The following is a 25,891-nucleotide window of genomic DNA, read 5'->3' on the forward strand; positions in this document are numbered from 1 at the left end:
TAACTTTTGGACCTTGAGTGTAAATCCAGTCTTGTTAAAAAAAAGTCAGCAAAGACAATTAGCCTTCATTTGCAGTATCAACATTCATTATCCATTATCTTAACCTGCAACCCGTTTATTTTCACAACAGCCTACTTTTGCTTTTCCACACTTGTGCTCCCAGTAGATTATGCAGCCGCTGTGCTTCCCTGTTTGTGCATTTGTGTGCGTATGTGTTTGTATGTCTGTGTGTGGCTCTGCGCCCGCGCCAAGTAGTATTCCCCGATAACAGGATTACCATCTTAAGCCTATTCACGGTGAGTGAGCCAGCTGGATGGATAAAGCACTGTATCGTTGACTCCGCTGGCGTTACATCAACAAAACCGTTCAAGAAAAAGTAGACAACAGGCACAGCAAAGCTTTTGTTGGTTTACTGAGGGAGACTTAGAAAGGATTCTCAACTTTGTAACACGGCGGGAAAAGCGCTGGGCTTCTAAGAACTGGTGCTTTGTAAGATGTCAATCAAGGAGGCGGTTGAATACTTGGGCCCTATACTCTATACTCTTTGCTTGTAATGGTGCATTGCACGGAACATCGACACGAGTTAAGTTCAAATCTACAGATTTGATTCTTGATCCTTCCTCTGTTATTTGTTCTGCAATCATTTGCAAAGCTGCTAGATTATCGACTTTTAATTACCCTGTCAGATATGTAAATGCATGTATCTAATCGGATTAGCTGGTGATCAAGGGTTTCGACCCCTATAGACCTCATTGACTTTGCTGATATGTCCTTGAATAACTAGCTACCTTGCAAGAAAGTGTCCATCATCAGTGTACAGGTTAGCAGTACGACATTCTGTCTTAATAGCATTTTTCTATCATCATGTTAAGTTAGTATGTAACCAGAAATTCAAACAATGAGTAATGTTTTACGCAACACAGTAGCCCACCCTCTATTCATTGAGGGTTATGTACCAAGACCACCAGTGAATACTGTATTTTCTGGCCTACAAGTCGCTTCGGAGTTAAGTCACACAAGGCCAAAAATGCATAATTATGTAGGAAAAAACAGATATAAGTCGCATTTTTTGTGGGTAATTTATTTTACAAACTGCTTGACCAAAACAGACATTACGTATATCCTCTTGGAAGGCAAGTTCTAACATTAATAAAAGAATAGAGAACAGGCTGAATAGGTGTAAGATATGCTAACACAATGGTTATTCAGCTATACAAAAAAAAAAAAAACTATGTTTATGTAACATAAACAATCGCTCTGGGGTATAAGTCACAGGAACAGCCAACCTATGAAAAAAAGTGCGACTTATAGTCTGGAAAATACGGTTATTACATAAACAAGAGTGATTGAGACTGGATTATGCTGCATCAAGGCATCAACATCCGCTACACTGGCTCGTTCCCCCCCCTCTAAACCCTCCTGCTAGCTTTACATTGCATTAATGCATTAAGAAGATGCATTCAAATTGTGAATGTTTTCTATATATGTATTCTACGCTGTCACTAGGTGTCGGTAAAAGTTACATTAATGTTCGGTGAGACGAATCTCACCACAGGCACAATGGTAACATAATAATCACAATAATAAGAATCATCAAGATAACACGGGCTACGGTGACCATCACTGTTATGAAGACAGCGAGCAAGTGATGTCAAAACTGCCCTTGCCTCCTTTCTATTGACGCTAGTCAATGCTAATTCACTATTAAGGTCTCCCACGTTTTGTTTACTGGTGTTGACAGCTTGCACTTTGGACAGCAGGGCAAATAGGTCTGACAGCAGTTGGGGCAGAATCTGCTGGATCCCGTTGTGATGTGTCACTCTGACGAGAGAAGTGAGCACCTCACAGACAAGAAGCTGTGCGTGTATGTGTGTTTGGCAAGACAGATATTTTTACATGTAGGGACAGAATGTCAGAGGGAATCAGGGAGTGGGACTCGGGAGGGAAAGATGAGAAAAGGTATGATTTTTAGGGAGGGAAAAATGCAAATAAAAGCACATATGAGAAGTGATGTTGATGTGGGGTTGCACAGTGGATAGTGGTTTGCATGTTGTGCTGCACGATCAGGAGAACGAGGATTCAAATCTCTTTTAGTCATATCTGTGTGGAGTTTACATATTCGGTTAGTTTAACTGGAGACTCTGAATTGTCCATCGGAGTGTGAAAGGTGACTGGCAACCAGTCCAGGTTGTACCCCGCCTCGCTCCCAGAGCTTACCCTAATGACGCAGAATCGAAGCAATGGAAAATCCCCAACAACAGTCCTCGACCTTTTGGTGCCTCTGGACCAGGTTTTATGTAGTTGGCCGATATAAAAAGCTTGATTTATGATCTTCCAATATAGTGTCATTTTACCACATGATCAATACAGAACATGGTGGAGTATGCAGGGCATACATATATAGCCCACACTGACCGGCTGTGGAACACATGCTAAATGCTGTCTGCTGCTACTTTGTCAGTTGCAATCATTACGATAGCCAGCAGCAATGGAACCCTCAAAGAAATATACCCTATTTCTTAAAGTTAACCTTCAATTCAGTGGTGCTGTATAAGATGGCAGAGGCTAAGAACTAATGGTGTCGACTGTCGACACATTCATTATAGCGACAGACATTTCCTCCAAGCTAATGTTGAAATGGTGTCTGGAGTGTCAGGTCATCTAGCAGTGCTAGTACGGTCTGTTTATCCAGTTAGCATAAGCAGCAGGACCCGGGCCATGCTACATGCTTTGGAAAGTCACCACACAAACCGCTTTGCAGGAACACTACAGGAAAGGATCTAGTTTTAGTTTTAGTTCTAGTTGAACTGTGATCTGTATGCTCTTTTGGTCTGCAAATACATGGAAAAAAGCAGTACAATGCAATTAACGTGAACACAATTGGAAATAATTATGAAAACAAAAGACAAATAACATACAGAAATCAATTAGGAAATTAATTCAATATGAGGCTCCAGCCTCGGTCATCTGGAGTGGAGTTTGCGAGTTCTTCCCGTGCATGCGTGGGTTTTCTCCAGGTTTTTTAAAAATCTTTTTATTCATTCTTTGTGCATCCACTGTTAGGTTTTCCAGGTTCATGTAGAAAACAACTGATTGTGTGGTTTGTCCATAATATTGTTTCTATGTTGGGGCTGCACGGCCAAGTGGTTAGCGCGCAGGCCACGCAGCTAGGAGACCCGAGTTCGACTCCAACCTCAGCCATCTCTTGGTGGAGTTTGCATGTTCTCCCTGTGCATGCGTGGGTTTTCTCCGGGTACTCCGGTTTCCTCTCACATTCCAAAAACATGCTAGGTTAATTGGCGACTCCCAATTGTCCATAGGTATGAATGTGAGTGTGAATGGTTGTTGTCTATATGTGCCCTGTGATTGGCTGGCGACCAGTCCAGGGTGTACCCCGGCTCTCGCCCGAAGCCAGCTGGGATAGGCTCCAGCACCCCCGGAACCCTTGTGAGGATAAGCAGTAGAAAATGAATGAATGAATGAATGAATCCAATATGAAGCTTATTACTGAGCCAAATGGACATACGAGCACGCAAAGCATGAGATTATGCACCAACCCAAAACGCACAGCAGCACAGCGCTAACATTATTAAACCTCACCTCTGTGCATTTACGCACATCATTAACATTTGTGAACAAGGACAAGGATGAAAGGAAGAATAGAAATTGCATTGTCTGTCTTGTGCAGCGGTGGAGAAAGTCGTGCACATACAGTAAATCTGCATCACACTTGGTGGCCGCAACATCTGAAGAAGACATATTCCTGAAAGCATAAATTAACTATAAGTGCGAAATTGGGGACTTTCTAACTTTGTAATTGTGTGTGCATCCAGTCAACAAACAGAAAGAACACCCATTAATCACAGCACCATGTAAGAAGATCAGCTCTCATTTAGCACACAATATGAATGACCTGAAAAATCTTCAAGATGCAAAACATCATCATCAAACTTACTCATTTGTTCATCTAACGCACACAGAACAATGAACAATTTAACGCTGTCACCTTTCATCTGGACTGCCCATTAAAAGGACTGTCCGTGTCCATAAATAGGTTGGCATCACTCATTATCATGTGGTGTCCAAATGGCTTTTGTATAAGAAATGCTGTAAACCTAATACAAACATTTTGATGCCACAAAATATCATATATTGATGTAACCAAGATGTTTAATGATGTAGGAAGTGACTGTAAGCTTGGTCACACAATTTTTTAAAAGAGATGGTATGCTGTAAACAAGCACATGATTTCTTGGAAATGATTTGCTAAAAGGAAGTCATGCGACTCCTTAGAAGTGTCTTGATGCGACGGAACCAACAAGAAGCTTTTGAAAGCGTATATTGATTCACTGCAGGGGGAAATCATCAGATTGGATGAGGCGAGTATTATAGTCTCTTCCAGAGGAGAGGGAATTTCCACCTGAAAAGATATCTCATAGGAGGGTCAAAGGGACGTTCCAATGGAAGAAGACATGGGACAGGTCAAGAGAGTGTATAAAAAGAGCTGATTTTCTTAGGGTTTTTTTTCAAATGAATTCCTGTGAATGGAGTATATGTGTCATGTTAAAGCAGGGGCAGGCAAACTACGGCCCAGGGGCCACATCTGGCCCGCCAAGTGTTTAAATATGGCCCACTTGTTTTTCATTAAAACTTAACATACAACCTGACATCATGGCTTGAGCCAACCTTTTGATGGTTTAGGTAGCTTTTTTTAAATCAATTTGGTTATTTGATGTGGTCTGCTGTTTACATAGTGCTCCTGAAAAAGGGACACAAGCACATATAGCAGGTTGCATGACACTTTTACAGATACAAAGATTTCAGGTGGACTGTTATATATAGTCTGGACCCCCCCCCGTCAATTTTGTTAAATCAATGCGGCTCGCAAGTCAAAAAGTCTTAAAGGGGATCTTTTAGGCTTTTTCCACATTTCTGACCTATTATATAAATGTAGTAGTTAGAAATGTTTCTGTGAACATGAACGTGAAATATCCGCTAAACTGTAACAAAAAAAAAAACACTGAAAAAAATTCTCTGAAACCATGTAGCGAGGGAACACTGTAACCACAATGAACGAGATATTACTGTACACAAAAGAATTGTGACATATTGTCTAAATAGGATACAGAGTTGCAGTGATGACTTGGAATGTGCATTGATGGTTTTCAAATGTCCATACAGATCAGACCACTAATGGAAGTTTTACATGCCTGCCTTTGTTAATGTGTTCATCATATCGTCCGTTTGACTGGGGGGACATGGTGGCGCCTTCTGTCTCATAAAAACAAGCAGAGAACTGTAAAGTCAGAAATGCACCCCTCCATTACTGGAACAACTTTTATCTAACCACAAAGTTAAGATAAAATAAGCATAGACCCAGATAAGAAATGCAGTATTTTTCCACATTGAGTGTAGCATCTGTTGCTGTTGTTATTGTAACTCTGGCAGTGTTATGATGCATCAGGGTAGTGTCAAAGATGCCATTGTGGGAATTTGGCAGCTGTTTCAGAAGGAAAATGTGTTGTTTAACACACAAAGTAGTCCCTCGCTAGTCCCGCACCTCCCCAATGCTCGATGCTCTACAAGTCTTCATTGATTTCCATATTGAAACGTACGTACGTATGAGTACATCACAGCTGAATGCAGAAACAGTGAATTACGCCTGCTGCTTCATGTTGAGTCATCTCCCAGGGGGATGCCATACCTTCTTAGCACATTATACTCCAAAGTTAAGAACAGGCTCTAAAAAAGGAAAGTCTTTTAACAATGTGTGTGCATGTCTATTGGAATGTGCATCATTTAAATTTGAAGTGTATTTCAACTCAAGATCTAATACAGAGTTGGACTTGGCTGTACTTTGTAAAGGGTAAAAAAAAAGAAGAAGAAAAGAGGCCCCCCAGACATTAAAAAGATGATAACACTGAAAGATGTCCACATGGGACTTGTTGAAGGAAACAAGAGAAGAGAAAGCGCAATATAAGGTCTGAGGAGGAAAGCGCATACAGGTGATGGCTTTCAGCTGGCGGGTGTCGCAGGGCTGACAAAAGCTGCACTCTTTGCTTGGCTGTCATCTGCATCGCATTCAAGATGGCTCTTTTATTCACATTATCAGCACTCCACTGTATTCGCTTTCGTCTGCCATCCCCGACGGAGGAACTCACACCACCTTTTTCTCTAGCCGCCACATAGCTGACAGGCGTTCTTCTATATATACTATATCACTCTCTTTTAGTCTTGCTCTTTCATACACACACACACACACACACACACACACAGACCCACACACCAGCCAATAGATATCATGCACACAAATAGATGCACTTTTGATTTAGAAAAGGTTATAACATCTAGCCTACACCAAGTATTCAACCAAGTGACAGCAAGGATATCATCAGTCCATCAGTACAAACAGCAATAATACCTGTAGTAATAATAACAATAATATTCAACTTTTAAATGTATTAATATAGTCGATCTTTTCAGACATGCATACAATGGACATTTAGCATTTAGAATTTAGAATGAAAACTTCTATCACAATTTATAAAGTAGATTGGCATCTTAACATTTAGCAAAATGGGGTTAGGTTGAGGGTCAGCAACCCACGGCTCCAGAGCCGCATGTGGCTCTTAAGCCTCTTGTTGTGGCTCCCTTCACAATGCTCAAGTATTTCTTTAACACCCGAATGGGGAAAATACGCATCTTTGTAATGAGTTTTGTAAAAAATCTGACTTTCTGTGAGACCATGAATGAACCCTGGATATTAACCGCCCCCCTCCCCCTCCCAAAAAATGAGCATTGCAGTTTTTAATTCTGCATGGACAGATGCCTTTGTCTTCTTTGCTTCTCTGGTTTACATTTATGCTATTTTGCGAGAAACAACAATTTGTCAAACTAAGAAAGATTCAACGTTTATAAGATATTGTTTATAAATTATGTTTTGTGGCTCCAGTCTATTTTCCTTTAGTGAGCTTGGGGGTAAAATGGCTATTTTGATAGTAAAGGTTGCCAACCCCTGGATTAGGTAGACTAGTTTGATTACTTTTGATTAATTAATTTGATTAATTTTGATTACTCCATATTGTCTTATGACATATGTAGTAATTTATCCATATTAGTTCAGCTTTCAATTGCGTGATCTATTTTAATTCAATTCAGTTCAATTCTATTTTATTTATATAGCGCAAGAGTCATCCTACATGAAGTAGGTCTATGATCACACGCCTCATAAATGAATTGAGAAACCAACTGAACGCTACATGAGCAAGTACTTGGCGACAAAGGCGAGAAGAAACTTTGAACACAACCCAGGCTATGTGGAGTGACTATTTTTCTCGAAAGGTTGGGTTGTAATTGAAAAATAGTAGACGAACAGATACCAGACCAAGTGAGAAAACACTGTATTGGGGCCCTTGACTCTGTGACACTTATTTTCCCATTCCAACACCAATCTGAAAGCCAGAACTCAACAAAAAAAAAACAGCTTATATAAAGTGCAAATGATATGTTACAACACGCTGAAGTTTTGTAGCCTGCAGATTTTCACCCTTCAGTGGTGAACCCTCCACAAAATGTAACCTAAGAGACCTAAATGTACCTAAACCTGATGCAAAGTCATGTCCTTAGAAAGGATGGTTACTGAAGGGATGGGGCCATCGTAGTGTAATAACATTCAAATTCAACATAACCCTTTTAATGTACTGCAAGAAAAACTAAACATGCAGAAATCCAAAGTTGACTGAAATTGCCCGAATGTTAACTAACTTCACTAAAACTTAGCATTTCTCAAAGTCTTTGACCGTGACTTGTCGATTCCTTCTTGATTAGCAAGTGTGCCTTTTCTTAAGCCAGAAGCTTATTGTTGAGGCTGTTCACTTTTTGGGGGAGAGATTTTAACTATCCAGCTTCAAACGTGTACCTGAGCTCCTCTGGATAGGTAAGGTTCACAGCATACACCAACCCAGAGAGCTTGAGAGTTTGAACTTGAACATTCACCACAAAACCGATGTTGTCTGGATCCTTTGACATTATAGATCTTCAGACTTTGAACAGCAAGTTCCTGCAACACGCTGTCTTCGTCAGCATCTTGTAATAGCAAGAACATTGTGCATATCAGATAGTACAGCCTAAGAGATCGTACTATAGCGCTTAAGAAATGTACATAAACCCATTTTAAAATCAAAGACAATGTAGACAGACCAATTACTAACATTATAACTCCATTTTGGCACGTTTGGTCATTTGCAGTAATGCAAAACAACCTTAACTGCTATAGATAGTTGAATTGTTTGTTAGCTAAAACAATTAAACAGGTCTTACCATGAAGGAAACGATAGTCTATGAAAAAAATGGCATGAAAAATGCATTGGGCAAAATCAAGACCTCACGATGAATAAAATGTATCAATTTTCTACACTTTTCTAATAAATATAATTAAACTCTACTTAGGGGTTTTTCAGCTGATTTTATTTCTAAAAAAAGACTAAAATGCAGTTAATAAATTATTCAAATTTGGTGAGTTCAGCTCAGTGTGATTCTAAACTACATTATCTATAGTTCGCTCTTATTTATTTAGTAAATATTAATTAATCCTGATCACAGTTTTTGCAGTGCAAAGAACATGCAGACGAGTCTCTGATACATATCAGTGTAATTATATACTTGAGCAAAATGGTGAGTTTTGAATAGAGAGAGGTTGTTTTTCCGTGCTTTCATAACCAAGGAGGCTGATAAATATAGGCCTTAAGTGCCATTCTACTTCTAAAAAGTCTAGGAGTCGCCAGTATGCATAAAATCTTGGAGCGTTCTCCTGGGTTGATAGGGCACTAAAAGCTTGTGTGTTTTTGCTTTAATTACCTCGCTATTTCAGGATTTTACAAATGTGCTTGAGTATACACAAACAGTAATAGCTTTACCATGAGTTAATGCAAAAGAGCAAAATAGACACTTAATGACTACAAATATGAATTAAAAAAATCTCTTTCTACCTTAAGTTAATACTTTGGAATCTATTCACATTATTGTATTGTGAGGTCATTTTCTACTCGCTGTTAGTCTATAGTTGGAAGTACTATAAAAGAACAGCAATGGACACCTCACTTTCACACTGTCTTTGTGAATTACCAGAGGACTCACTAAAGCGTGAACGCACAGAGTTTGGTTCATTGCTCACCTTGGCCAGTTGGATCAATGGCAGTGTGCCTCATTTAAATCCCTCCCACAAACAGAGCTGAATCAACAGACAGGGAGTGTTTACACAGGCCCTGATAATCCACTAATCCATATAACCTGCTTTTTAACACACACACACACATCTGAACAGCGCTCGACACGGGGGTGAACATGCAAAGTGACACCACATGGGAGCGGAAAAGCTGGAGCGTACACACTGTACCAGTGACTTTTGCCCGTTATCCTCTGTGACCTCCTCTACAGGACAGCGCTGATAGCCTCATAGAGGTTGATAACCGATAGAAGGGTTAATGGGGATTAATGGGATGTACACGCACACACATGCAAGTAAGAATAAAAGTCAAACACTGATGAGGCTGTCGTGTATCACTTGAGTGTATGTTTGTGTGGTAGATTAGGCATGGAGCTGTCTGCTGAGCAGCATCCTCGCGGCCTGATGGGATAATTAAAGTGCGGAAAGCCATATAGAGTTTGTCAGAAATGGTCTGAGTTGAACATCATGGACACCACAAGTTCGGCGCTTAGTGTCACTCGGCAGCCCGGGCTGATTTTATCCCCACAAGTAATAAAGGAGAAACTTTAATCAGTGAGTCAGACAATCTAATGACTTCATGACCGGTTTGCACTCATCCTGTCACTTTTTTCTTATTAAGTCATGCTTCTCTGCTCTTCGACATTCAAATGAAGTATCTAATCACCAGTTTCCTTTGCTTTTGTAAACATTCATTCATTTATTTTGTATCGCTTATACTGAAGGTTGCAGGGGTGCTGGAGCTTATCACAGCTGTCTTCAGGCACATTGCACATTAGTTCATGGACAAAAGAACAACAGTTCACATGATGCTTAGAGTGCAGCTAAAGGAAGTAGTGGAATGGACGCTAATATCACATTTTGATATCTTATGCAGCGATCATGTAATGATATGATACATCTTTAATTGGACCAAGTACAGAATTATTTGTATTAATTTGCTTTGAGACCAAAGACGCCAATAATGACAACAAAAGGGAAAGAGGCCGATAAGGTGTGTGATGAAGAAAATGTGATGCTGTTCAAAGGACAACTTTCGTGGTTTTAATTCTCAAGATGAAGATGAGGAAGACCTCTGTTTAACTATCCACTTGACACACGCTGTTTGGCACTCTTTAGCTAAGCACTGTTCAATGCTGTTTGGAAGAAATAAGGTTTATTTAACATGTAGCACAGTGAGCCTTCCCCAAAACCAGACTCACAGACTCAATTCATTTTGCTTCTAATCATAGCTGAAGTGTTTTTTCTTTGTTTCTCAAGCCGCTGTGACTCCCCTTAAGTCTTCTGGCACCGCTCTGTGGGAATCTGTCTCACACTTGGAAAACCGCTTTGCTATAACATAACGATAACATTCATTCATTCATTTTCTACCGCTTATCCTCACAAGGTTTGCGGGGGGTGCTGGAGCCTATCCCAGCAGTCTTCGGGCGAGAGGCGGGGTACACCCTGGACTGGTGGCCAGCCAATCACAGGGCACATATAGACAAACAACCATTCACACTCACATTCATACCTATGGACAATTTGGAGTCGCCAATTAACCTAGCATGTTTTTGGAATGTGGGAGGAAACCGGAGTACCCGGAGAAAACCCACGCATGCACGGGGAGAACATGCACATGAGTTTCAAACCCAGGTCTTTGCGATCTCCTTACTGTGTGGTTAGAAAGGTAAACTTATAAGTAGGAATGTCCAATAATTATCATCCCGATATCAGCCTAAAACTCGTTATTGGGATTTTCCTTTATGAGAGGCGATGTCAAGCATGTAGCATTAACATTGCATCAAAATGCAGTTAACACTGTGTTGCTCTACTTTAACAAGGAGAGCAAGATGCACACCATTTTGTATACCTATCAGTAAATATATGCGAGACAAAATCTTTCAATTACCGATGTAAACTGAAGAATATGCTAACCAGGGCATATGCTAACTAAGGCTCCAGTGTAATTGTAACCAGTTAGCAACCAGTCCAGGGTCCACCTTTTTCCATAAGTTAGCAGCGATAGTCTCCGATAAGCGGAATAGAAAATGAATAGATGTATGAAAATATAACATAAGTCTATATATTTGTGTATTCTATTGATTTCTGATTGACTGTGGGAATGTCCTCTCTACTTCTATCCAGATACGATGGACAAAGACAGCCGGCAGCGCCTCAGACAAGTTCCAGGAGACATCCATCTACAACGAAACACTCCGCATCGAGGGCATCCAGAGGGTGCAGGGGGGTCGCTACTACTGCAAAGCTGACAACGGGGTGGGGGTGGCTGCCATCAAGTCCATCCGTGTAGATGTGCAGTGTAAGTGGACTCAGAGGAGGAGCACTCCTTCCACATAGAGCTGACTCTCACGGTAGAGCCATTCCCACGGCCGAAGGATGGCTAAACCAGGGATGAGATGATAGTGGCGAGATTGGCGGAAGAGAGATGAAAGACAGATTGGAATGATGAGATGTGGGAATGGCTTCCAGGAGTATCTGATGACTTATGGTGGAGAGGTTGAAAAGCATGACTGCTGGATCAAGTAGAATTTCGCTATCTGGGAGTACAGATAAGAGGGTGCAACACATTAAAAAATAATATCCCTGCTGGTAAAATGCAGGGATAATGCAGGTGTGTGCTGCACCCTTTGGTCTAATTGCCAAAGAAAAGCGTCAGATGCTCCTGAGTAAAAAGTGAAGTCAGCTGGGATTAATTACATTTTTGCAACAGTTAGTCCGGGTGGCACGGGCCCCCTAACCCAATGCTTCTCAGGTCACTATCATAAGATGGTTACACATTACAACCAGCTATAATGAGAAGATGCATTATGTATGTAAGGCCCACTTTTTTACTGACTTATTTATATCACTTGAACTATACTCTGACTACATTAAAACGGCCCTTTTTGTCTTACACATTAATCATTAGCACCACTCAATACTGTTTGGTGTGTATGTTGCCTTTTCACATGGAAAAAAACAACATATTTGAATAAAAAGTATCTGCAATGATGCTTCAACCTAAAAGCACAGATACTTTAATAGTTTGGGAACCTTGTTTTTTTTGTTTTCGTGGCTTTTTTTTCAATTTTATCCTTGGGGGTTCTGATCATGAGAGCACTTAAAAGTACGTACATTCACATTAGAAGCTCATCATCTATTTTTTTCTCTACTCTTTGTGAATGCGATTCATACACTCCCGAATGTCTGCACACAAACGGGTGAAAACTTGGCAAAACACGCACCCCTACTGTGTTCTTTTCGGACAAATACGCTATGTGGTGGTAGTTAAAACCCTCAAACTGTACCTCGTAAGTCAGATTGATTTGAAATTTGTCAATGCATGACACCCGCTGCAACTTTAGACTGTTTAGCCAAGATTTGGTACACATCTTTAGCGGCACGGTGGTCAAGTGGTTAGCGCGCAGACCTCACAGCGAGGAGACCAGGGTTCAATTCCACCCTTGGCCATCTCTGTGTGGAGTTTGCATGTTCTCCCCGTGCATACGTGGGTTCCAAAAACATGCTAGGTTAATTGGCGACTCCAAATTGTCCATAGGTATGAATGTGAGTGTGAATGGTTGTTTGTCTATATGTGCCCTGTGATTGGCTGGCGACCAGTCCAGGGTGTACCTCTCGCCCGAAGACAGCTGGGATAGGCTCCAGCACCCCCGCGACCCTCGTGAGGAAAAAGCGGTAGAAAATGAATGAATGAATGAATGAATCTTTAGGGGACTGACAAACACGTCTGTAAAATTTGAGCCAGATTGATGGAAAATTATGGTACTATCAAGCAAATCACTACAGCTGTGCAAATAAGTTTCTACTTCTCCGTTTGATGCATTGCATTGACACTCGCTGCATTCATATCTGCACCAGATCGCCAAAGATGCATGGTTAGAAACAGCCTAAATAGTGTCATTTGTTGACAATGGGACCAATGCCATTGATATCCTCAAAACACAGCACCCAGTGCAATCATGATGTTGAGATACAAACATGATACGGCTGGAGGGCGTTACATTGAATTTAAATGGGACCACTGAGAAGCATTGTAGTGTTGTAGGGGTCCCGTGCTGCTGCTTGTGTCACTGCCCCACTGTTCCCGTGAGTCAGGAACCAGGTCATGGCATTAGGTTAACATACACCCTTACACACACACACTTGCACACTTGTGTCCCCACTTGGATGTAATTCTATTCATTTTCCCCAAACAGCTCCAGCCATTGAATCAATCCTTTAAATTGCTGTTTTATAGATGACAATAGAAAAGAAGCCTTATTTTCCAAGGGCCTATAACACAAAACAATCAATTCTGTGTCGTATGTGTGCTTAATTCGTCTTGCCTTCAGTGCTGTTTTGTGCACAGTCCACTAACTATCAAAGCTCTTAAATCAAACAATTTAACCTTCACACTCAACCACCGCGTTTGTCGTTTATCCACTACCCTACCGCACCTCTTAATGAAGCATCCCCTCCTTTTCTCACCCCCCACTCCCACTTTCTGCTCATAGCTGTCCCCGGGCACTAGTGTACCTACCCCCCTCCCCCTCCCTTCCATCCACTGGGGACCTGGTAATTGCTGGAGGCCCCGCTCGGCTTGTACTGTCAGCACAGTAGTGACAGGACCTCTGTGAGGCTAACTAGCTCTGACGGCCAATGCTTGTTCAATTCCCCATCCCACTCCCCCAACCAATGCGGGGTCAGGAACGGTAGCGATCTGCTTCCTACTCGGGGTGGCTGTAGAGCTAAAACGATATAACAATTAGCCCGGGCTGGCAGAATGGAAGAGGGAACGGAAGAACAGGAGATACTATGCACCGTCCATGGCCAAAAAAAAAATTATTTTCTGCTGCATGACACCGTCGGACATAAATATTTAGACAGCATTGTTAAACTGCAATATTTAGCATTCTGTTATATTGTCGTCATTTCCAGTTGACCGGGTATGAGCAATATGACCTGATACTACTTGCTTTTGCCAATTGAATTGTTTCAGTAGTGAGTAGATTTGCATTGGGACAAGTAGCTACCATGTAGTGGAAATAAAGTTAGTGTAGAGTTGAATGTTTAGTGATTTCCTTGCCAGCATTTTCTAAAAAGTCAATTTACATAGCCTCATAAACTAAAAATTTTAGTTTTAATCCCTGTATTCTTGTGGATTTTGCCTTTTATAAAGATAATCAAGTAAGCATACATTTGAGAACTGAGAGAAAAATAAGTGAATAACCGTCTAGAAGCACCTAAAAAGGTAGATGCACTGACATGTCCTCAAGTTTGCGTGAGGCCAGCCAACCAGTCATTGTACTAGAGGGCAGAACAAGCTGTTACTTGCGGTTCGGAACAAACAACAGTTTCCGTGCTCACATTGCTCCTTTCATGCATCCATTTTGTCTTTCCCACATTAGCTCTCTTCAACTGCATGTTCCCTTTTTGCACCCCTTGTTGTTTAATGTCTCATTAGCTTTTCTTTGTTCTTTTTCATAGCCACATATCACACAGTAGAACTGTATGTTTATGTGTGCGTTCATCATGGGTCAGTTGGGGTTTCTCTCTCACAGCTTGGCATGCCTGGCCGTAGGTCTCCAACCCTGCGTGCACCTTTACTTCCTTTGGGACAATCACCTGAGCGCATGCACATACGCCCACACAAGGAGAAACATGCATACATCTCCCTATTCTGCTCGGGGAGTAGATGCATTCATAAAAAGTCACAATAAGTTATGTGGATTTTGAAAGTTACGGATTTGTCAGTGTATTATTTTACTGTCATCATTTACCGTATTCAAATGCAATATCAGTGGATTGGCTATTACTGTATTTCCCAGATTAAAAGTCACACTTTTTTTCATAGGTTGGCTGTTCCTGCGACTTATACTCCAGAGCGACTTATAAATGAAAAAACTGTTTATGTTCCATAAACACTGGACACCTTTCTGTTCATGTTTATTTTTCGTGATTTGGTCAAGTAGTTTGTAAAATAAATTACCCACAAAAAATGCGACTTATACTCCAGTGTGACTTATGTATGTTTTTTTTCTACCTAATTACATTTTTGGCCTTGTGCAATTTATACTCCGGAGCGACTTATAGTCCAGAAAATACGGTAACTTTTCAGTACAAAACTCATTGGAACAAAATATTAATCGGATTTGCATGATTTCTTATGGTAAAAATGTTTTCGGTTATAGTACGTTTTGGTTTGAGTCGGACCTTCTAGAACAGATTAATGATGCTAACCAAGGTTCCACTGTAAATGAACTTGGATATATTTTACTATTCATATAAAATTGGCTTTTGAGAAGACATAATCAAATGTCAGGGGTACTCACTTTTTTGACCAACATGACATGTATTCGTCTCTGTATTTGTCTGTAGAATAGTCTTTAGGGTTAGCATAAGAACATTTAATATCTTTAGCTACTTTTTGAAGATAATTAATTACTATTTGTCACTTGCCTTATGACTTAATCCGGTTATATCATTTATATATGAGCTTCATGTATGCTTGAGGTACCTCAGAGCATGACCCAAAGCTCTCACACAACATAAAAGACGTTGCTTACACTTTCAAAAGGTGTGCAAGGGCAGCCGAAAAGCGAGAGAGTGAATGGCAGATGGAGCTGAAAAAGAGAGCAGAAAATGAGCAGAAGATTTCAAGAAAGGAGCAAAAGCAATATGCAAATTGTGTTCTGAGATGGAAGCTCTTATGGCCAAGTGAATTGTAATATTTATGTGCTTATTTAGACCTTTTGTCTCCTTCTTTTCATGTCTGTGGTCCTCAATCATACTGGTTTTGTCCATTCGCCCTGAATTCATCCTTGGTTAAATCAGCATGGACTTCATTATCATTTATCAGACTTCTTCTGCCAATCCGCCTTTGTGCAGTTCCAAAAGAAACACATATCACGCAGTATTATCACAGTATCATTGATGCAAAGTTGTACTGTATTCAATGCAACACTCGACACACTTTAGACCTCCACATCACACCCGATGACCCAATGACCTGGAACCCTAACGACTGAGACAGTGGGGCAGTGAGCAGGCGAGGGTTAACTCAGAAGTAGCCTCTACTGATGGGATGGACTTGGTTCAGAGACCCAACCAATGTTATATGCATTTAGCTCGGATGAAGAAGTAATACTGCATTCACAAAGGAAAACAAACAAACTAAATAAATAAAGGGTTCCCTGTGGATATTCTTCTCTGGACAGCACCAGGTAAGTGGCGGTCTCCATGGGCCAATGGTTTTCCATCATTATTATTATTGATAATGACAAAATTGATTGTGATTATTCTGAATGGCTATGCTATGCTGGTAGTGTTTGGTGCACATACTAATCTTCACATTGATGTTTAACCAATGATTTCACGTTGCACTTGTTATTGAATCATGAATACTGCAAATGTACCGTAATTGTATTATTGTATGGTAAAGGCTAGCTGAGGTGGCTTGCGGAGCTAGTATTTTGGATGACCGATGGAAAGCTGAAGTGTCACGACTGGCCAGGGGACCCCTGAGAGTCCATCTGATAGAGCTAGGCTAGAGACAGTGAAGTGTGGGCATTCCTTTGTGGTGGTGGTGGTGGTGGTGGGGGGGGGGGGGCATAGATAGTGCAGTTCTTTGCCGGGAGAGTCGGCCCTACAAAAAACATTGGGTCACATACATTTTTTTGGACACAATCTTGCTGCATGATCATGTAAACAGACATTGTGAAGAAATTTGTGTAACCTTGGCACCCCTCCCCACCAGGCTTGTACTTGCATGCTTGAGAGACTCTAACAAAGGGGGCTAAAATCCATGGGTGTGGGTGCTAGTAGCCTTTCCGCTGGCCACTTCAAACGCGGCCTAGCTGGAGCATGAAGAACACAGACTGACACATACTGCTTCTAAACAAAGGTAGCTAACTTTTTGTGTCGAGTGCGTCTTAAAAAGATACCTTGACCTTTTTAGCGGGTTAGAGGCAAAAATAGTGAATCACCGTGCCGACACGCATGCTTTCTTCACCATTGTTCATCGCATTGTGCTACATGTTTTTACTCTTGTCGGGATTCCGGATTGCCCTTTCGAACGCCACATTTTGTCGCTCACTTCAGTTTTGCACATTTTATAATGATTTGTGTGTTGAAGGAGGCCTTGATTCTCTTGAATTTTTTCATCTTTTTATTCATTCTTTGTGCATCAACTGTTAGGTTTTCTAGGTTCATGTAGAAAACAACTGATTGTGTGGTTTCTTTATACCACATAGCTAGGAGACCCAAGTTCGATTCCACCCCCGGCTATCTCTGTGTGGAGTTTGCATGTTCTCCCCGTGTATGCGTGTGTTTTTATCCGGGTACATGCTAAACATGCTAGGTTAATTGGCGACTCCAAATTGTCCATAGGTATGAGATGAGGTATGTAAGTGTGAATGGTTGTTTGTCTATATGTGCCCTGTGATTGGCTGGCGACCAGTCCAGGGTGTACCCCGCCTCTTGCCCAAAGACAGCTGGGATAGGCTCCAGCACCCCCGCGACCCTCACAAGGATAAGCAGTAGAAAATGAATGAATGTTTCTATGTTTGACATGCATTCTTAGCTCATTAGAATTTATTTCTACTAACAATCCTCAACATCAATTAGTTAGCCCATGCTGTACATTTTATTCCTTTTGTTAAAAATGAAACACATAGAGATGAAAGACAGAAGAGATATTCAGGAATGCTCACCCTGTCCTTGTTTTGGAACACTTTTCACAGTTCTTTGATAGACCAGGCCATGGCTGTCACAGTTTTTTGTTTTTTTTTTAAAGGCTATATGAAGGTCATCGTCAGTTTTCCCTCTGCAAGTGTTTTTTTTTGAGGGCTGCATCTTTTCATGCAAGACCAATTTCGCTTTATGCACAGCCTCACCGTGGCTTTTTACATTTTTTAGAAAGAACACTTGCTAACTTCTTTCAACAGTCAATCAGACTGAACTGGAAATGGTTCAGAATATAGAATATTTAAACACTAGAAGTGAACAATCAGTAATTGTTGAAACAAAAGAAGGTGTGGGATTGGGGTGAATTATTTAAAATGTAAAACATTTCCTAATGTAGCTAAATCATGTTCATAAAATCATAATCATTACTTTTTCATTTTTCATTAAATGTTAGGACATCATTCAACCTCCACCACAGGGAACGAGCACATTATGGCATTTGGACCTTTTATTGTAGGTCTGTTTTCCAAATCTACTGCAGTACACAGTGTTCACTGTGAATCGTGAGACTGAGTATCCATTTAGTGGTTTGTACACGATGAGCTCAAGGCTGGCTTCAAGTAAAAAAAAATATATATAACATGCAGAACTGTGGAGAAGCTCAGTTTGATATAGAGATGATGACTCTTTGAAGGGAGGCGGGTCCGTCTGTTGACGTTCCTTTCAAAGAGCCGTTCAAATGACTGGCACAATGTTTTATTTATTTATTACAGGTCAACTGAGATCAATCACCAATAGATGATTAGATTTGGATCAGGGTATTTGAAAAATACACGTCCCACTGTACTCTATTGGTGGGAATGTGTTTTCATTGTAAACATTCCATAAGGTAGTGCCTTGTCTCCGTGCTTTGGAAGTGAACCAGCAACAGTGACTGTCAGTTTCTTAAACGGCACAGTCAAAACTCAATTTTGTATTACCCCGGTTTCGCATATGCCATATGTTTTTGGATGATTTTCTATGAAAAATAGATTTAGTCTCAGTTCTGCTATACTGTCAAGGTTATTGTACACTGATAGCATTGCTTGTTTATTGAGCCATATTGGAAAACTTATATCCCTCTCACAAAGACAGGAATTCCCACACACGGCAAACATGCTTGTTATGGATGCTGCAGTGGGGGCGGAGCTGATCGGCATAAAGGATCTGTGTTTTTAAGCAAGAATCAATATCGATATCGATACCTATACGGTCCTGTTCCCCTGATTTTGGCCGATCGGAGATTCCGGATCGTTATTTGTCCAAAAGTAGTCGTTATCAGCAGCTTTCACAAAGTCTTCTATTAATGATCAGTCGTCGCAAAAAGACATCAATGTGCCCAAGGAAGTAGTTTTGGTTACTTTATAGTCACAGCATGTACTATATATACAGTATATAATATTTCACATAACAATTGTGGATGATGGGCAAAATTCCAAACAGCGCAGTTTTCAGTTTTCATTTAAAACCCGAGAACACCAGGATAACAATAGAAGTTAGGCATCCACCGGCGGCCAACCTCAGCCTCAACCCTCCTGTGCTGTAATAGTGGGAAAGTGCCACAGGCTGTGTGAGAGGAAGCAGGGGGATCAGGGCTAACCTGAACAAGTTGTTTTTTTCCTTCGCTCATTCTGTCCTGTCCCCTGGATAATAATAATAACATGGACTGTGTACACCTCAACTCAACAGACTGGCACCTAACCCTAACCCATACTCTCGGAAACATGGTGCTACCTTGGAGACATAGTACATGTACAATACCTTTAACACACCACAAATTGCTTTCAGTATTGCTTTCCAATCAAAACAAATCAACGTTGCCCAAAGTGCTTCACAAGAGTAAAAACAAGTTACAGCAAATAAGAACAAGATAAAAACTAAATGCAAACACAGAATCACATCCAAAGTAAATCATCATTTATGAGAAGCCAGTCTGAATAAATTGCTAACAACTTCCCCTTGCATCTCCTTTATGGGTCTTCAAAGGGTGCATCATCTTAATATTTTTGTTTTATTACATTTTATTTCACAGTATCTTGCCTTGATGTCATGTTTGACTGAATACTTACTGTATGAAGTGTCAGACTTCCAAAGAGTGACTACAGTCAAAGTGTGTGACCAAACTATAGATTTGAAGCACGCTATCACTGCTGTGTCACCGCTTCCCTCCATCAGTGGAAATGTCTTGATGCTACATTGAGTGCGATGCTGTTGATAATGTGGACATATCCTTAGGCTTTTCTCACTAGGAAAGCGTTGTTTTTTGGCCAGAAGGTGCGCAGCGTTGCAAATTGTGAATACACCACATCACAGATATGGCCAAGACCAATGGAAGTGCTGTTTTATAGTCTATAACACTGAAATAAAAGGGAATTTGTGTTCTCAAGTGTAAAAAAAGGTACACAGGGAATGTCTGCAGCTTGTGGACGACAGAACAGACCACGGAGCTAAGGACTCTTAGGTAGCCGCTGATGGTGTTTTTATAAAATCTCAAGCTGATGCAATATTGCAATCCTCAAAAATTGCAACTTTTGCAGCAAAATTAGGCTCTTTCGGCCACAACAATCACAAAAAGCCTGCAAAATCCCAGAGGGTCTGATTACCTTTGAGAAAAATAGCCTTTATTTTACAGTATACTGTGTACAACTGTACAGAATGAAAATGAGTTCTTCTCCTATTCTGTGAACTGTATAACAAATATATTAGAGGCTAACTAGTAGCCATGGCCGTCTTTTGTGTCCCTGCAGTGATCCCATAGCCTGCACATTAATTATGCAAAGTAAACGACGAATAAGAAGTGTAAAGATGACTATAGGGGTGCTATTTCATGTCTACATGGCTCTAATATTGGTTAAAAAACACATTTATAAAGTCATAACCAGCTTTCTATTCATTTAATTACGAACATATTGCATTTATTAATATTGAATCATACTTCACGGAAATTCACTTGTCACTGCCGGGCCTAGAAAGAGGTACCCACAATAAACGGGGGATGTATGTATGTATGTAATATGTCTTTTCAAATCTAATTTATTCCGTTGAAGCCCCGTACAGTGGCCTTTTTTACCTGAATGAGATATGGTGTAGATATGGAAAGGTGGTCAATATGAAAAGGCGAGGTAGCTATTGTCCTGTTCCTCATGAATACATATTTTTTGATTAAGTTCATCTTTTGATATTTAAACTCATATGATGAAAACGTCTGGTTGGGGTATTCCCTTCTCTCATGACATTCAGCTTTAATGGATCACTGCTGGATCAGCTTTATGAGAAAACAAAATAATTTTGTGCATATCTATATGGCGATATTATTTATGCATCTGCAAGCACAGACTGTGTTAAAATTAGTACATTGACTTTCAAGAATTATTGTATTGATCTTAACATTGAGAAATAGTATTTAATGCGAGGAGTCCACTGGGCCAGTTCGTGCCAAAGATGATGTGATTGGCGCGTAGTGGCTCACTGTGGTGCCGAATTAATGTTCGCTCGGCATGTTGCTATGTTGCCGTTATTCGGCGCCACAGCGAGCCACTACGCACCAATCACATCATCTTTGGCATGAACTGGCACCAACTGGCCCAGTGGACTCCTAGCATCATTGACGCAACTTGGCTTGCGCCATTACATTCCAGTGGATTCCAATAGGCGGATTATTTGTGACATTTGGTTCCACTTGGTAGACACTTGCATATAGTAATTGGTGCAACTAAGATTTTAAACATTTTGAAATTTTCTTGCCGCCAAACTCAAATTTTTGCCACTACTGGCCACCACAAACCAGTTGGGGGGCCGTTTGAGCCAGTGCATTCCACTAGGCACCTTGCATTGGCGGGAACTAGCACCAACTGGCACTGGCCCAGTGGACTCTTGAATCTTCTCCGAAGAGTAGCAACATAGTAGCCTCAAAACAACTGTCAAATGACCTGAAAGCAACATCATGTTCCACATCATGGTGTAGGGGAAGGATACAAAAAGCTAGATTAGAGATTTCATCTGTCAGGTTCCACTCTGAGGAACATAGTGAGGAAATTGAAAACTATTTAAGGCCTGGAATGGCCGGCCAAGAAAAATCTGATAAGCACAGACGAAGGATGGTGGGAGCAGTCAAACTCAACCCACAGACCAGCTCCACAGACCTCCAACATTATACAGTAGTAATTATATATGTTAAATTACGTTCAAAATATTGCTGCCTCCCACAGCTGTGTTGCTGTGATTGGAACTGAGAATGTATGATTACACAAATCAACAACAAATACCAAACGCGTTGAATGGGAACTGTTTATACAGTACACAAGGATGAACCAGAACCTAGCCACAGTAGTAGATAAAGCACATTTAAAAGCCTTAAAGGCAATTGGGGGATGTGAAAAATGGCTGGTATAAAAGCACTCGTAATGCGCAGCACTGTAAATGGACCATGCATGCAGAAACAATTGTCTGGACTGAAATGGTCTTTTAATGAAGCGGCTGTCAGAATGCATCTGTGTAATGATCACAAGCTTACTGCGCACTTCTTTACCTGATCTCTATGCACTTTGTCTTATTGAATAGATGGGATTTTAAGTGCTTACTTCAGGGTGGCCTACTGCCCTCAAGCTGCTACCGTTTTCCTGTCGTCTTGTGACTTGCATTATGTAAGAGTGTCAGCCAAAATAGTGCACCGAAAAGCACGTACAGTGGTACCTCTTGAGGTTCATCACTAGTTGTCGACCTCTGATTTGTTTGGTTTTTAAATTATTCCCATACCTATGGACAATTTGGAGTCGTTTGTGGAATGTGGGAACAAACCGGAGTACCCGAGGAAAACTCACGCATGCACGGGGAGAACTCCACACACAGATGGCCGAGGGTGGAATTGATCTCAGGTCTCCTAGCTGTGAAGCCTGCGTGCTAACCACTTGATCACCGTGCAGCCTTAATGATAATAAGTTGCTATATTAATTGCTTGGTAAACAGCGATACTATATGTACTGTGTATGTATGTAAGTGATCTGTCAGACTTTGTAGTTTTATCTCCTACTTTCATGTTTTTCTTAGTTACTTTTTTCTACAATGTGCTGTTCACAGGCCCATAAATTTGTTTGTATGACAAAAAAAAAACACTTCATCTCTTTTTAAAGCATGCCGTGTGGGAATTCGGAGTTACGATGCATACAAACATAAAAAGCAAATGAGTGGGACAGGACATACATCACAGAGTCGTTCCTGCAACTGATAGCTATCTGATATGATCCACAAGCGACTGCTTTCCTGCACGCAGTGAAAGTTCCTCCTTCACTAAAACTGTAATGTCGTGTTTTTGCAGTAGACAACACGCACTTGGAAGTACATACAATACACAGACTTGCTGGCTGCATGGGCGGCCATTGTGTGTGACTGGCCAATCGCAGAGTGTGAAGAGTAAAGAGTGAATACATTACCACGGATACGGATAATTGACAGTTGTGCCAGTTTCATACAAAAATGCATTATCTGTGACGGATACTGGTTTCTAACAAGCTCATTCCTATTAAAGCCAGTGAGAAGTCATGTGGTTTTGTTGTTTAAGTCTAACTGGTGACGTTAAGTAAATATGCACAAAAAAAGGCACAAAAATTAAAGGCAAAAGCAAAACATATACCTAATCCTTTGGGGCCGGTTGAATTGAGGTCGGGTGACATTTCAGAATGGAAAGTTTTACACGACTTTAGTGAAGAAATTAGGTCGAATTTAGTTATTTTATTTTGTAACTATTAAATGAGTATTTTTTCTCAAGAAATTACTTTTTTGAAAAAGTTTTTGTCCCTCAGTGCCCATAGGGAAGACTTCATCAACTTTTCAGATTCCTCCCAGGGAATTGTCTCGCAAGTTGTCAAGAATGCATCATTGATTTTTTTTTTGTAGCCTTCAGCTTGACTTCTTGTTGTCGTCGCATAAAAGTAAAAAAAAAAAAAAAACATAATAAAATGAGGTTGTGATTTGACCTGAAGTCGACACAAAAGATCAACGGTGCTTTGTGTAATACTATAAAAGTAGGGAAGAAGCATCTCTCTTAGCATTGTGTCACATTAGGGCTAATTAATTAGCCTTCTGCTCAGGTGGAAATCCCACAGGAAGCCCACTGGCCTTGGAGCTATTTTTGGCTCTCAATGGGCATCGCTTTCCTGGGCGTGTTAAAAGTGTCTTCTGCGTGTGTTTGCATGCATGCATCACACCGAGCCATTATTTGCCTTTGAACACCATCCATCCATTTTCCATGTCATTTATCCTCATTACGTGCCTTTCAACTACCGTATCTAATACACACTGTACTTTTCCCGACACAAAATCTTATATATTCAGTTGTTTTATATTACATGCCAAATGCCTGAATGCTCTTATGATGAGCAACACAATCATCCAATTCCAAGTGCTAGCTATAAAACCATCTTTGCCATGCTTATTTAACATTGGTGTACATTTTTTAACCTCACTCCCTGAACCTTACCAGCCATGCTGTACGTCGAGTTGACGCTCCAGGCTTCTTTTAGCCCTACGCCTAGCACTATCGACTTTCATTCTGAAATATCATGGGTTCGAGCCCACGGCGTTGCACGGGGCTGGCTGAATCCGGTGGGTTAAATTAGTGCCATGACCCAGATGAGAGTTTTGGGTGGGTGAGTGTAACGGATACAATCAATTGTGGCTGTGCGAGTCTACGTTAGTAAACCTCACTCTTTGACACTTAAGAGATGTGTTGGGCATGGAGTTGACGGTCCTGGCTTTTAGCTTGACGCCTTGCAATTTCGACTCTAATTCCCAAAGTCTTGGGTTGAAGGGCTGGTCGAACCAGGTGGGTTGCACTTACATAAATAATGTGTCATGATTAATGTCTTGCTTTTACAATGGAACCTCGGTTAGCGTCCGCCTCGGTCAGCCTGTTTTTTGGTTGACATCGAACATGTACATGTACAATTTAGCCTTGGTCATTACATACGATATATACATATCAACATGCGTGTTGTTAATCATGCATGCTAGGTTAATTGGTCACTCCCAATTTTCCATAGGTATGAATGTGAGTGTGAATGGTTGTTTGTCTATATGTGCCCTGTGATTGGCTGGCGACCAGTCCAGGGTGTACCCCGCCTCTCACCGGGAGACAGCTGGGATAGGCTCCAGCATGGCCGGGAACCCAGCATAGCAAATTAAGTAATTAATTAATTAATAATCACAATGGTCTAATTGTGCTGTTGAATGTTTTAGTAGTTGCTGAAATGCGCCCCCGTGTGGTGTAGTGAGGAATTGTTTTACTGATCTTTAGCTGTTGGAATACAGAAAAAATGTATTTCTTATTAAATTTGGAGGGGAGTAATTTTGCTAATCTTCCTCTTGAAGCCAAGTTACACATTAACATTGCTTTGTTGGCCAAGTGTGTTGGATTCACCTACTGTATACTGAGGTTATTCAGTCTCCTAAGTTGATATGATTTGTCACAATTGAGGGTTCAAACATTTACATTTAACATTACATTTACATTTATAACATCTTTCTGCTCGGTGTTGGTAAAAACAAAGTAAAAAGTCATTTTAAGTCACATAGAGCACCATACAGCAGGCTCCAGTTAGAACCCAGGTACCTCGATTTTCACATACCACACTTGTTTTTTTCCAGACATGCCAAGTGCGGGCTACAATGGCGACAGAATTGCAATGCTGCATGAATGTATTTCACACCGCTGAGGGGGATCACCTTTTGTCTATTGAACACTGCTGATTTAATGTGTAACAGGCTATGAGTGAGCAGCTTTTTAACAGCCTGCCTGCCAGCACACACACGCACACACACACACACACACACATTGGAAATTAGCTCAGTGTCATTTCCTCAATAAAGCGTAACATAAGGTGCTGAAGCTAAACACCTCCATCTATTACAGAAAATAATTTGCAAAGTTGAATCAATTCATGGGTGAAGATGTTATGCACCATGACA

General features: G+C 40.8%; 1 protein-coding gene across 5 annotated transcripts in view; it reads left to right on the forward strand.

The window, feature by feature from the left end:
• Positions 1-25,891, forward strand: part of mdga1 (MAM domain containing glycosylphosphatidylinositol anchor 1) — a 180,016-nt gene that overhangs the window by 68,268 nt on the left and 85,857 nt on the right. For 4 of the 5 annotated variants that reach the window (XM_058089735.2, XM_058089734.2, XM_058089733.2 and 1 more), the window contains exon 4: positions 11,351-11,525. In XM_058089735.2, the coding sequence (XP_057945718.2) occupies positions 11,351-11,525 (175 nt within the window). Of the gene's footprint in view, positions 1-11,350; positions 11,526-16,172; positions 16,429-25,891 lie in introns of those variants that run through there. The other variant, XM_058089737.2, reaches the window with a different exon arrangement.

The sequence above is a fragment of the Doryrhamphus excisus genome, linkage group LG13 (assembly GCF_037039965.1).
Source record: "Doryrhamphus excisus strain RoL-2023G ecotype Guam linkage group LG13, RoL_Dexc_Guam_v1.1, whole genome shotgun sequence".
Taxonomy (NCBI): domain Eukaryota; kingdom Metazoa; phylum Chordata; class Actinopteri; order Syngnathiformes; family Syngnathidae; genus Doryrhamphus; species Doryrhamphus excisus.